The 12148-nt window shown below is 50.2% G+C and overlaps 1 protein-coding gene across 2 annotated transcripts in view; it reads right to left on the reverse strand.

Annotated features, from left to right (window-relative positions):
* Positions 1 to 514: 514 nt before the first annotated feature.
* Positions 515 to 12148, reverse strand: part of LOC120388162 — a 30888-nt gene continuing 19254 nt past the window's right edge. The window contains exons 1-3 of one of the 2 annotated variants that reach the window (XM_039509790.1): positions 4180 to 4296; positions 3690 to 3811; positions 523 to 1568 (exon numbers count right to left, since the gene is read on the reverse strand). In XM_039509790.1, coding sequence (XP_039365724.1) covers positions 587 to 1568; positions 3690 to 3811; positions 4180 to 4191 — 1116 coding nt within the window. In that variant the 5' untranslated portion in view covers positions 4192 to 4296 and the 3' untranslated portion in view covers positions 523 to 586. Of the gene's footprint in view, positions 1569 to 3689; positions 3812 to 4179; positions 4297 to 12148 lie in introns of those variants that run through there. The other variant, XM_039509791.1, reaches the window with a different exon arrangement.

Below are 12148 nucleotides of genomic sequence, written 5' to 3' on the forward strand. Positions count from 1 at the left end.
GCGCTGGCAGGAAACATGCAAACTGGGGCCTGCCCAGAGTGTTTTTCAAGAGTCTACCTCCACCTCACCAGTAGATGGCAGCCGATGGCCAGGTTCATCCATAGCGAGCTGGGTGTCTGGCAAAGGCTGCCCGGCCTCGCTCCCAAGGGGGTGACTCTGCCAGGGGTCTGGGCTCAGGGGGAGCCCCAGGCAAAACGTGGGGGCCAGGCCTGGCCCGATGAAGGGGGCACTGCAAGGGAGGCTGTGAGGCCTCCCACACTGTGTAAAGTCGAGGCGCACGGACAGAGAGGAGGGAGACAGACACAGGGACAGAGACACGAGGCCCCAGGAGCCTTCAACACTTTATTGGTGTTAATCATTCAGGATGGGGGGACTCTGCAAAATCACAGGCCTTGAAAAAAGAAATATCCCACCCCCTCCACCCCCTGTATCCTCCCATGTCCCCGAACCCTCCAACAGTGTCCCCTGCCCTGTAACCCCCCCAACCCTCCGATGGAGCGTCCTAACCCTCCATCCCCCTTTCCCCCGATGGCACCCCCTGGCCTGCCATGCCCCCAACCCTCCTGCAGCACCCTCAGCCCTGCCGTTACCCCCGCCTCTGAGGGGGCCACTTAGGCCGCTGAGGGGGCCAAGGCTGCTGAGGGGGCCTCTGAGGGGGCCAAGGCCTCTGAGGGGGCCACTTAGGCCGCTGAGGGGGCCAAGGCTGCTGAGGGGGCCGCTGAGGGGGCCATGGCCTCTGAGGGGGCCACTTAGGCTGCTGAGGGTGCCAACGCCTCTGAAGACGCGCAATGTCCTGCCATCCCCCCAATGTTATGATTTCGTCCTCTGCCCTGCTGTCCCCCCAGCCCTCCAATGGTGCCCCCTGACCCACCATCTCCCCAAACCTCCAAAGGTGCTCCCTGCTCTCCCCTACATCCTCTGCTCTCCCCTCTGCCCCCTGCTCTTCCTTCTGCCCTCTGCCAGATGGGTGCAGCGGCTGCCTCATGGCTCGAATCTCATCCAGGCAGGTGTTGGGGTCGGTTTTGGGGTCGTTCCCTCTGCAGTCCCTGCAGCCGTTGGTGTCACAGCGCAGCAGGGGCACGTCGGGCAGCTGGTGCCAGGCCTCCAGCAGGCTTTGGGGATCCAGGTTCCGGTCCTGACGGTAGATCTGCTGGAAGATGAAGGCCTTGTAGTTGTGGTCGATGGGGCGGAAGGTGTCGCTCACCATCCGTAGGATGTTGTGGGGACTCTTCACCAGCAGGCACGTCCCCGCACAGGGCGAGCGGACGGTGAAGAAGATCAGGCAGCTTCTCTCGTTGTAGGTCCGGGCCAGGAGCTTCTGCACGGGGCTGTTCCGGTCGCCCTGGAGCAGGCGCCATTTGGTGTGTTCCCCCGCCCTGCCCAGGCGCTGCATCCGGGCAGCCACAATGGGCCCTTCGTCTGGGTCGTACAGGACACCCTCTGAGTTAATGGCCGCCTGCATGTCCCGCAGCTTGTTCCTGCGCAGCACCTGTTCCAGACCAGATGGGTTCTCACAACTGGCTTTCTGCAGGCTGATGGCGAAGGCGTATTCAACAGCCAACCCATCCCTGAGCGAAGGCAAAGCAAAGGGTAGTGAGAAGACAGGGGGCTCTGAACAGCTCTGCCCCAGCCCCGAGCGGCAAACTTGGGGTGGGTCACACATGGCGCCGTCACTGGCCGGTTCTAGGCTCTCAGTGCTCCAGCCTGGATCAAGGGACGTTTGCTCCCTGGGAGAATGAAATAAACTTGGAGGGCGGTTTTTAGAAGAAACTGCAACAGGTGCCCCCAGGGATCATCAGCCTGGTGTGAGCTTTGGTCCGTCAGCCCCACAGGGCTGAGCGTTACCGCTTGAGCTCCAGGAACAAGCCGGAGCTTTTATGCGGAGCCACCCCAAGAGAGGGACGTGACACACAGTTCGCCCCAGCATACACAGCGATTTTCTGGAGAGCTGAAGAACACTGGAGATCAGGGCTCCTCATTTCTCCCCCCAGTTCTGGGAGGGGACTGTGATTGTGATTAAAGGGAGGCTGACAACATTGCCTATATATGGCACATTCAGTGTGAAAGGCTTTATGTCTGCCACGTTAGAGAGCTGGGTTCTCATCCCACCTCTGCCTGAAGTGGCCTTGTGCAGCTGAATTGGGGAAGGTTGGGGGCTCATAACTGAGTGAGGACAGGGCAGTAATCTGTAAGGTCTGAGGCCTTTTTCAGGAATAAGCAGCAGCCCAGGAAGCAAAGAGTCACATTCCCTCTAAATTTAAAAAAAAATATGTAAGATTGGGCTGTTAAGGCAGCATTCCTGTGCTAACAGTCCCCACCATCACCAGATCTTAAGATCATTAAAGAAAACTTTATTTGACAGCATTCAACAGTCTGGCAAGAAACCCACTTATTGTCGTACCTCCCGCAGGCATGCTGCCAAATCCACGTTACCACCGGACCTCCCACAGGCGCGCCGCCGAAGGCTGCCTGACTGCCGTGCTTGGGACGGCAAAAAAACTAGAGCCACCCCTGCCTTTATAGTCCCCCACTTCTCTACTCTTTATCTAGATGGTCTCTGTCTGGTTCTTTGATTGTTTCTGTCAGTTGCAGAACTAATTTTACAAGATTTAAATCAAGTAAGGTGGCAGGTTATGATTGGGTAAAGAATTGTTTTCTAATGGGCTAGGATTGGCGAAAAACACAATTCTGTAGCATTTCAGTTAACGATTGGTTCAGGTACAGCTAAGCCCAACTCAAGTTTCACTATATAAACTGGGGTCCAAAAGGAACGCAGTTCTTTGGAGACTAACTGCAGGGAACAGCTGAAGATCAGCGCTGCCAGCCCTCAGCACCCTGCCAGCCCTCAATGCAGCAGCTAGAGCCCCAGATGACCTGGCCCTGACTGGCCCCCAGGAAAAGTCCATCTGCCTTATTGGGAGTGGTGAGCATTGTCTGCTTCCCCTGTGTATGGGTGCAGAAGGAGCTGGGGCTCGCATCTGGGAAGGGTGATTGTGGGATTCAGCGGGAGATGGAGCCTGGAACTGGAAGAGGGGTAATTCTTGGGGATTTCCAAATTTTGTTTTGGAAAAATTAAAACCAGATTTCAGTTTGACCATATCTGAATATTTCATTTCAGCAAGATCAAAATATTTCCATTTCAGCTTTAGCAACTTGACTTTCCTGCTGTATAATATAATGTAATATAATATTTCACCTGTATATTATAAACAGTAATATAATATAAGTAAAAATATAAAATAAAGTCATAACCAAATGTTTCTATCTAACAAAACATAATTCTAAAACAAAATTTGGAAATCCCATTCCATGGAAGTTTTCAAATTTTAGTAACTAATTTGGACTGAAAAGAAAATAGAAATTTCTGAGGGAATTGGAATTCCAGTTTCCAACCAGTTTTTCACAATAGTAATGAGACCCACAACCCCAGCCCGGTGCACCCCTAGAAGTACCCCTCTTCCAGTTCTCTCCCTGCATCCCAGAATCACCCCTCCCAGCTCCGAGCCCCAGCTCCCCCTGCACCCCAAAATCACCCCTCCCAGCTCTGCCATGCACTGAGCCACCTATGCCATAGAAAATCACACCGGGCAAAGGTGAAGCATCTTCCCCCCGTTTTCCTTCATTTACCACCCGAGGAGGGCAGACGGGTCCCAGCCAGATGGGAAATGCCCCACTGGCATCTCACTCACTTATCTACATGATCCACAGTCTCTCTGAGCGCGGCCGGGTTGATGCTCCCGACAGTCTCTGGCCCGAAGCAGAGGAGAAGTGGCAGCAGCAGGAGTCCAGCCCTGGGCATCCGTCCCGACACCTGCACAGGACCCCACATTGTCAGCACCCCTGAGCATGGGCACAACCCAGAGCCACCAACCCACATCCGCTAGCCCCTGGTGTGCTACCGACAGGAGAGAGGGCAGGGGATAACCCCCTGGAGATTGATGGGGTGGGGTGTGAATGGCAGACAGGTCTTCCATGGGGCTTTATGGGGCGGGGCGGGGGAACAAAGGGGACTCACCTGGGATTCCATAGGGCAGGAGGAAGCGGTGGGGATTCACCAGGGTTTCCATGGGGCAGGAGGAAGCGGTGGGGATTCACCAGGGTTTCCGTGGGGCAAGAGGAGGTGGGAGGGACTCACAAGGGTTTCCATGGGGCAGGAGGTGAGGGGCAGCGGGTACTCACCATGGTTTCCATGGGGCAGGAGTAGGAGGTGCCGTCACTCACTGACAGATGCTCATACCGGATCCCCAGTGATGGGCTCTCAGCTCCCAGCCCCTCTTCTTATAGCCCCATTCTTTCCACCCCCCCCCCATGCTGCAGAGGGACGGTGCCCACTCCTGCTGTCCCCGTGACCAGGCCAGTGGCAGGGGAGGTGGGACTCAGCTAATTCATTCAATATTGCCTTGAAAGGAAATATTGTGGGGCTGAGCCAGGAGGGGTGGGGCAGATGGGGGACCAGGATGGGAGGTGGCAAGGGCCAGAGCAGACATGGTGGGGGCTGGGAGCTGGGGAGGACCAGGGCAGATGGGGGTGAGGGATGGGGTATGGTGAGGGCCAGGGCACACAGCAGTGGGGGATGGGAGGTGGTGAACACCGGCCAGCGCAGACTCCAGGCTGGAGCATTGGCCCTGTCCAGGTGGGTTGGTTTGTCTCATGCTGGGGGTCTCCTCCTCATGAGCAAGGCCTGGGGCCTCACATCTCTGTCCCTGTGTCTGGCGCTGTGACCCTCTGTGCTCCAAGGCAGTTCACTGGCACCCCCATATTTACCATGGTGATAGAATTAGGCTCTGTTGTGTACACAGTGAGCCTTGTGAGGCATCATTCGAAAGGGCTCGATCTGTTGAACATGAATGTCCTGGTGGATTGTATGTGCTGTCATTGTATGGGCACTTATGAAGTTGTGGTTGGTGTGTGTCACTGGAAGATGTTGGGAGGTTGGAAACACCCACAACCAGTCTTTCAGGTACAACAGTGGAGAAGGCAGATAGTGCTGATGGCCCATTAAGGGGAATGTACACTCCCAAGAACTATCATGTGTGTCCTATGAAGGCTTCTCAGGGAGCCAATAGACAATGAACAGGGCTTGACTCATGTCATAACAAAAGATCTTTCCAGCAAGCTGGGAGAGCGTATAAAGGAAGGGAAGGGACTTTTGGTCTCTCGCCCCCCCACAACTCAACACCTGGGAGGGGAAAGAGGGGGGACAGGCGCAGACACCCCACCAGGAGACCGGTTTATTTTTGGGAGAATGTAATTGATGTGCTTTCTGATTTTTTTAACATTCACCTTATTTTTAATTGACATTTCTGTACCAAACAATTCTGTAATCCTCCATAGAATTACCAGTGGACTTGTTTTTTGGGGTTTTGGGTTTTTTTGAGACGCATAGAGAACACAGAATCATAGAATCATAGAACTAGAAGGGACCTCGAGAGGTCATCAAATGCAGTCCCCTGCACTCATGGCAGGACCAAGTACCATCTTTAGACCATCCCTGACAGGTGTTTGTTTAACCTGCTCTTAAAAATGTCTAGTGATGGAGATTCCACAACCTCCCGAGGCGATTTATTCCAGTGCTTAATCACCCTGACAGTTAGGAAAGTTTTCCTAATGTCCAACCTAAACCGCCCTTGCTGCAATTTAAGCCCATTGCTTCTTGTCCTATCCTCAGAGGTTAAGGAATCATTTTTCTCCCTCCTCCTTGTAACAACCTTTTACTGTTGTCATGGCTCCTCTCAGTCTTCTCTTTTCCAGACTAAGCAAAACCAATTCATTCAATTATTATTGTCTAGTTTTAAACCCAAATTAGCTATATCCTGCACCTGTGGTTGATAAGGGGTAATCTTATCCCCAAGGATTACTGAGAAGAAAGATGCCACTTTGGTGTCGGCAATAACTGAATTTTCTCATTTGCCAATTAGACAAATATAACAGAGCAGGGATATGTGTGAATTGTATCTGATTAATTAATACCCTGGCACAGGTTTGGCAGTGAGACCACTACCAGGGCCTTCTTGCAATATTGGACAGTTTGCTGAGTTTTGGGGCTTATGGTTCTTTTTAACTATTATTGTCTGGACCTTTACTTTAACTACTGCTTTATCAGAGGCTCCTTGAACAATTGCAACAGGAGGCCGATTTCTCTTGGGATTTCTTGGTTGGGTTTGAATATAACTCTAAGCTTTAGACAATTAGTCCAGCTCTCCCAGCAGAGTGCTTCCAGGGTTAACATACATTATTACTTTACCCCAAAGTGCTGGTGAAGAATTGTTAACAAACAAATTAATACATTGTGGGTTTGTTTCCTTACCAGGCATTTCATTAGAGAGCCAAGCGGCTGAAAGTCTATTGTGAAATGTATGCTGTGACTTGCCTTCCCATTGCTTCATGTTAGCTACCAAAGTCACTCCTGCCTGGCTTGGGTGCATGTGGAGGCTCTGGTTTGGGCTCTAAAGTGTCTTGGGCTACAATGGGCATGTTAGATTTCAAATGAATGATGCCACTTGTTCTTTTTATTATGGTTCCTGACTTGATTGGCTTAGAGAGATTAAAGTGACTTTTGGATTGCAGAGACTTTTGTCTTTCTTAAGAGATACTGATATCCAGAATTTCACCCTTACAGGCTTTTACAGCAACTTCTACAGTTCCCTGAGTTTCTTGCAAGAAACGACCCCGTTGTGGATGGGCTTGCAAGATATTTTTTTTAATTGCGCTGCTGTTTTTACTCTTGCCCAAACAAATGTTCCTGCCCCGTGGCTTCTTTTTCACACCATAATTTTATAACCAGCCTCTTGCAGGTGTTACTTACTGTAGCTTAAGTCTCTTGCCAAACTCTTCCTTTGATTAAGGAGGACAGGATTGACCTCCCTTACCCTACTGAGTTGTTTTTTTCAATGTCTAACTAGACTTCTGCTCTTTGCATAAGGCTTGTTTTACCTTCTGCAGTTGTTTTACCTTTCTTTTAAATCCTTTTCCATAGGATATTACATGCTATAGATACACAATCCAGGGCTATTTCTTTCACCTCTTAAGCCTTTCCCCGCCCCCGCCTTTTCCTTTTTAAAGAGGAAATACCATCAATTACAGGGATCTCTAGGGCCCCCAAGCACTCCAGTAGTTTTTAACTAACCCTCCCCCACGGGCTTTAATGTCATCTCGCACAAAGGCCTCCCAGGACGTTTGTGGAGTTGGAATTGTTGCAATAAATGCCTGAGTGCGTAACTTATTTTGTTCCCTATTTCTTTTGGAAAAGTGGCCGGCGTCCCTTCCTTGCTCCCAAAATGTTTACAGGGATTTGATTTGATTTTTTAAATTGAGAAGGGTTTGTGGTGCTTACTTCTCCTTCAAAAGCAGCAAAGAGTCCTCTGGCACCTTATAGACTAACAGACGTATGGAGCATGAGCTTTCAAGGGTGAATACCCACTTGGTCAGATGCTTCTCCTTCAGGTGTTTTACAGCTGGAGCACACCGAGAGGAAGGAGCAGTGACCAAGGCAACTCCACAAAGATTTCCTTGATCCTCCATCAGTGGCGTAGTCCAGAAGAGTTTAAAGTTTGGGGAGCTTATTAATTAATATGATGTGGGAGGGGGGTGGGGTGGCTTGTTGCTTATTATTGACAAATGACGGAGAAGTGTCCGACCCACTCTGCCATGCCTGGTAGGGGGCTTTTACCCATACGTGAATTCAAGGGTCCATTACACAATTGCAATTCCTATTTTCTTCCCCTGACCTCAATGTTTACAACATTAACCAGACAGACAAACATAGAGTGCAAGCAGGCATAAGCAAAAGCAGGACGTCTCCCAGTATGACTTTTGACCTAGATATATTTTTTTTCCTTAAAACCTTGGTTTCTTATTGGGTTTCTGTGTTTACTATGGTTCCACATGTTCTTTATGGTTTCTTGCGTTTTCTATGGTCCTGGGTTTCAGCACCAAATCTGGAGCCTTTCATTCTATTTAACCTCAATCACATTTCCCTGGGTTCAGCTCTGGTGGCTACAGTCTCAAGTTCAAGCGAGTTGTCTCTGTTCTAGATCTGGAGCCCATAGGAACACAGGAAACCATCAGCAAGTAACACATACAATTACAAGAGCCTCTCTCTTTTAGTGGTTTTATTAAAGTTGGCAATAAAATCATAAAAGTTACAGCACATCTAATTAAAAATCAAGATATGTGCCATGCACTAATTATAACTATAGACAGAATTACATCCTCCTAGGCGGCATTAGAATCTGTCAGCCCTCTCAAACTCCGTCGGCCCTCGCATGGATTGATTGTTACTATGGGAGTGGGTCCTGCTGGAGTTTCCTGTAGGAAGCTCAGTTTGCCTACTTTGGGCACCCTTTTTGATACTGTGACGCTGTCTATACCTACATTCGGCACATGTACATGACAGCATCGTTCCTCTCTTTCTTATCAGTCTATGTTCCCTGGAGACATGAGGGACCCCGAATTCTGTAGGCTGGGTAGGTTGATGTCCCGCCTTTGTCTTGCGGTTTAAGGCACGGGTTATAAGCATATTTTGTTGTTACAGCATTTTTATTATTTAAATTTAACAATCCCACTTTGACTGTCTCAATATTACCCGTTTCTGCCTCTTTTCTTAGGATTTTAGGGCATCGGGTTCTTTTTAGGTTACCAACATACACCATCTTTTGTATTCAAAGCCTAAAATAGCTAAGCTAAAATCTTGCAGGCCTTAGCCCACAGGCTTCTTGCATTTCAGCTTGTCTGACTTATTACCTAGTTCCTTTAAATATTGCTTCATTTTAGTCTTTTCTAATTCTATAAATCAAATTCTGATTAACATATAAAGAGTATATAGAATGTAATCATAACATCACACAATAAATGAAAACCAAACTAAAACCCTTGGCTACATTTCCCCCCCTTGACAGAGTCAGTGTTATCTCATTGTCAAGGGATGACTAGATTATAAGTGCCCTGTCACATACATATGACAGCATGTGACAATGATTAATGCAATAAGACACATATATACTTGATAGAACATTCACGTTTAATAGAATCATAGAATCCTAGGACGGGAAGGGACCTCGAGAGATCATCTAGTCCAGTCCCCTGCACTCATGGCAGGACCAGCCCCATCTAGACCATCCCTGGTATGGGAATGTCTAACCTGCTCTTAAAAATCTCCAGTGATGGAGATTCCACAAGCTCCCTTGGCAATGTATTCCAGTGCCTAACCACCCTGACAGTTAGGAAGTGGTACATAGTTCGGACAGTTAGGAAATGGTACATAGTTATAAGCTGCTTTTGGAACTTGTTGTGGACTTATGCTTTGCATTACCTTATAAGTATTAACGTTCTTGTATCCTTTTTTTTTATATTCTTTTTGGTTGTTGCGGGTGTTGTAACAGTTGACCACAGAGGTAACAGAATAGGAAACACATGCGGTAAAGGGTTTTTTGCCTTCCTCTGCAGTGTGGGGTAGGGTCACTTGCCGGAGGATTCTCTGCATCTTTAAGTCTTTAAGCCACGATTTGAGGACTTCAATAGCTGAGACATAGGTTAGGGGTTTGTTACAGGAGTGGGTGGGTGAGATTCCTTGGCCAGATTCAAATCCTGTTTAGTTTTTAGAACTAAGACTGCAAATTAGTTTTATTTCTTAGGTGACCAACTTTGATCTCTACACCCACTATTTACAATCACTTATCATCTGTCTTTCTGTAGTTAATAAATCTGTTTTATATTTTACCTAAAATAGTGCGTTTTGGTTGAAGACCTTGGAGAATCTGCTCAGTGTACACAAGCTGGTGCATGTCCTCTCCACATCGAGGGCAGAATGGACTGGGTTATCAATTTAAACTGGCCAGGCCTCTGACTAGGGCAGGATGGTACAGACATGGGATCCAAGGACGGAGAGCTGCGGGGAATTGGCTGGATCCTCTCTGTTATTAGTTCATGAGTGGGTGGGGGAAGAATTCATGTAACTTGGCTGGGTGCGTCCCTGCCTATGGATCATAGAATCATAGAATATCAGAGTTGGAAGGGACCTCAGGAGGTATCTAGTCCAAACCCCTGCTCAAAGCAGGACCAATCCCCAACTAAATCATCCCAGCCAGGGCTTTGCCAAGCCTCACCTTAAAAACCTCTAAAGAAAGAGATTCCACCATCTCCCTAGGTAACTCATTCCAATGCTTCACCACCCTCCTAGTGAAAAAGTTTTTCCTAATATCCAACCTAAATCTCCCCTGAAACTTGAGACCATTATTCTCCTGTGTTCTCTCTGAGACACTGAGAACAGTCCAGATCCATCCTCTTGGAACCCAATCAGGTAGGTGGAAAGTAGCTATCGAATCCCTCAATCTTCTCTTTCTGCAGACTAAACAATCCCACTTCCTCTCCTCCTCCTCAGAAGCCCCCTAATCATTTGATCTGGTTTTTGGCTGTATAACTGCAGCACCTGAGGGATTGCAGCTTTTGCAGCTTGTCACAGTGTGAGAGAGAGCAGAGGGGGAGGGGGTACCTCACTTCCAGGTTACACCACCCCAAAAAACTTTTCAAGCACCAGCATCTCTGTCCATGTGTCTGGCTCTCTTCCACCCTGTCAGGACAGACACAGACAGCTGGGGATGGGACAGGAGGCTGAACATGTCGATCTGTCACTCAGCGAGATCAGGTTGCCGCTGTCTGTGCCAACAGGGTGCCAATAGGCCCTGATGTCAGTGGACCTGCTCCAGCTGGGAATCCTCACTCCAAGGTCAATCCAGGGTGGGGAGAGGTTCTAGTGGGGAGCTTAGAGTGTGCTTGGGTGGAGTGGGGGTTCTAGACTGGAGTTCAACGCTTGCTCGGGCAGGGGATAACCCCTAGACTGATGCACAGAGGTCACTAAGAAGTGAGGGGGTGCTAGATTGGAGTGTAGAGCAGAGTCAGGATGGGGTGTGGGTTCTAGAATTGAGCCAGGTGCATGCTCTGGGTAGGGCAGATTTTCTAAATAGGAGCCCCATGCACACATAGGTTGAGGGATCTAGATAGGGGCCCGGCCCACACTCAGGAGGGGCAGGGGTTCTAGACTGTCAGCCGTTACACAATCGGGGGTGGCGTTCTTGATTGGAGCCTGGCACATACATGTAGGTTTCATACAGGGGCTCAACAGGGGAAGATTTTTCCCTCTGGAAAGCACCCTGCACCCCTCAGGGACAGGCAGAAACGCAGCACCACCATTGCCAAACCAGCTGGTGTTTCACTAGGATCCAGGACTGATGGAGGTTAGGGGTGGGTCCGGGACAGAGAAATGTACCTGAGAGCCCCACGCCAGCAGCATCTCTGCCCCCTTCAGCCTCCTGGGGACATTGGGATGGAGGTTTGGCTTGTGATAGTCCCGTCCAAACGGGTTTTGCTGTTTGGAACCAGAGAGTCTTCTTCCCAGGTGAGGGGAAACTGAGGCAGGGCTCACCCACAGTGCCACACCTGGCCCTAAGGGGCACGATGAAACGGCCTGCGCTAAGACCGAGCTGCTTCTCTCCAGCACTGGGCTGGCCAAGGGGGCTCAGCACACAGGGATGGGGCCCCAAAGGGGCACACTATTGTTCTAACGCAGGGTTAATGGGGGCAGGCTGTACATGCCAGGAGGGGTAAGAGAACAGGAAGGGCCAGCTTGGATCACATTTGGGACCAGGCTCCCAGACACCCCCTGTCCTTCGGCAGCTCCCAGTGCTGTCCAGCGAGCAACGGCTCCATAGCAATAGGACTGAAGGCACAGCTGGGGGGTGGGTGTTTGGGGTCACACGGCCATCCGGTCTTGGGAGGGACTCACTGAATGTCTAATACTCCTGAGGAGACCGTCTGTCTGCCCACCCCTTCTGTGCCCAAGTGGTGCCCCTGGGGACTATGGGGCAGGGCAGTTCATGCCCCTTGGTGGCTGTGCTGGTGCCTGGGCACTGCGGGCGGGCGCCTTGGGAAGGGGGTCCATAGTCCAACCTGGGTTAGTGGGAGGCTCCCCTCTGGGTCCAGCTCCCCGAGCTGCCAACGGCCCCAGGGTGTTGGAAAAGGAGCCGTTGGGCCAGCAGGCTCCACCCCTGAGGGACCAGCCGCTGGTGGCCTTGTCTGTGGCAGGGAGTGGGGAGCAGGCGAGGGCCTCCCTCCTGAGCCCTCACCCTTCCTCTGGGGGAAAGGGATCCCCAGG

Source organism: Mauremys reevesii, linkage group 22 (assembly GCF_016161935.1).
Source record: "Mauremys reevesii isolate NIE-2019 linkage group 22, ASM1616193v1, whole genome shotgun sequence".
NCBI classification, from domain to species: domain Eukaryota; kingdom Metazoa; phylum Chordata; order Testudines; family Geoemydidae; genus Mauremys; species Mauremys reevesii.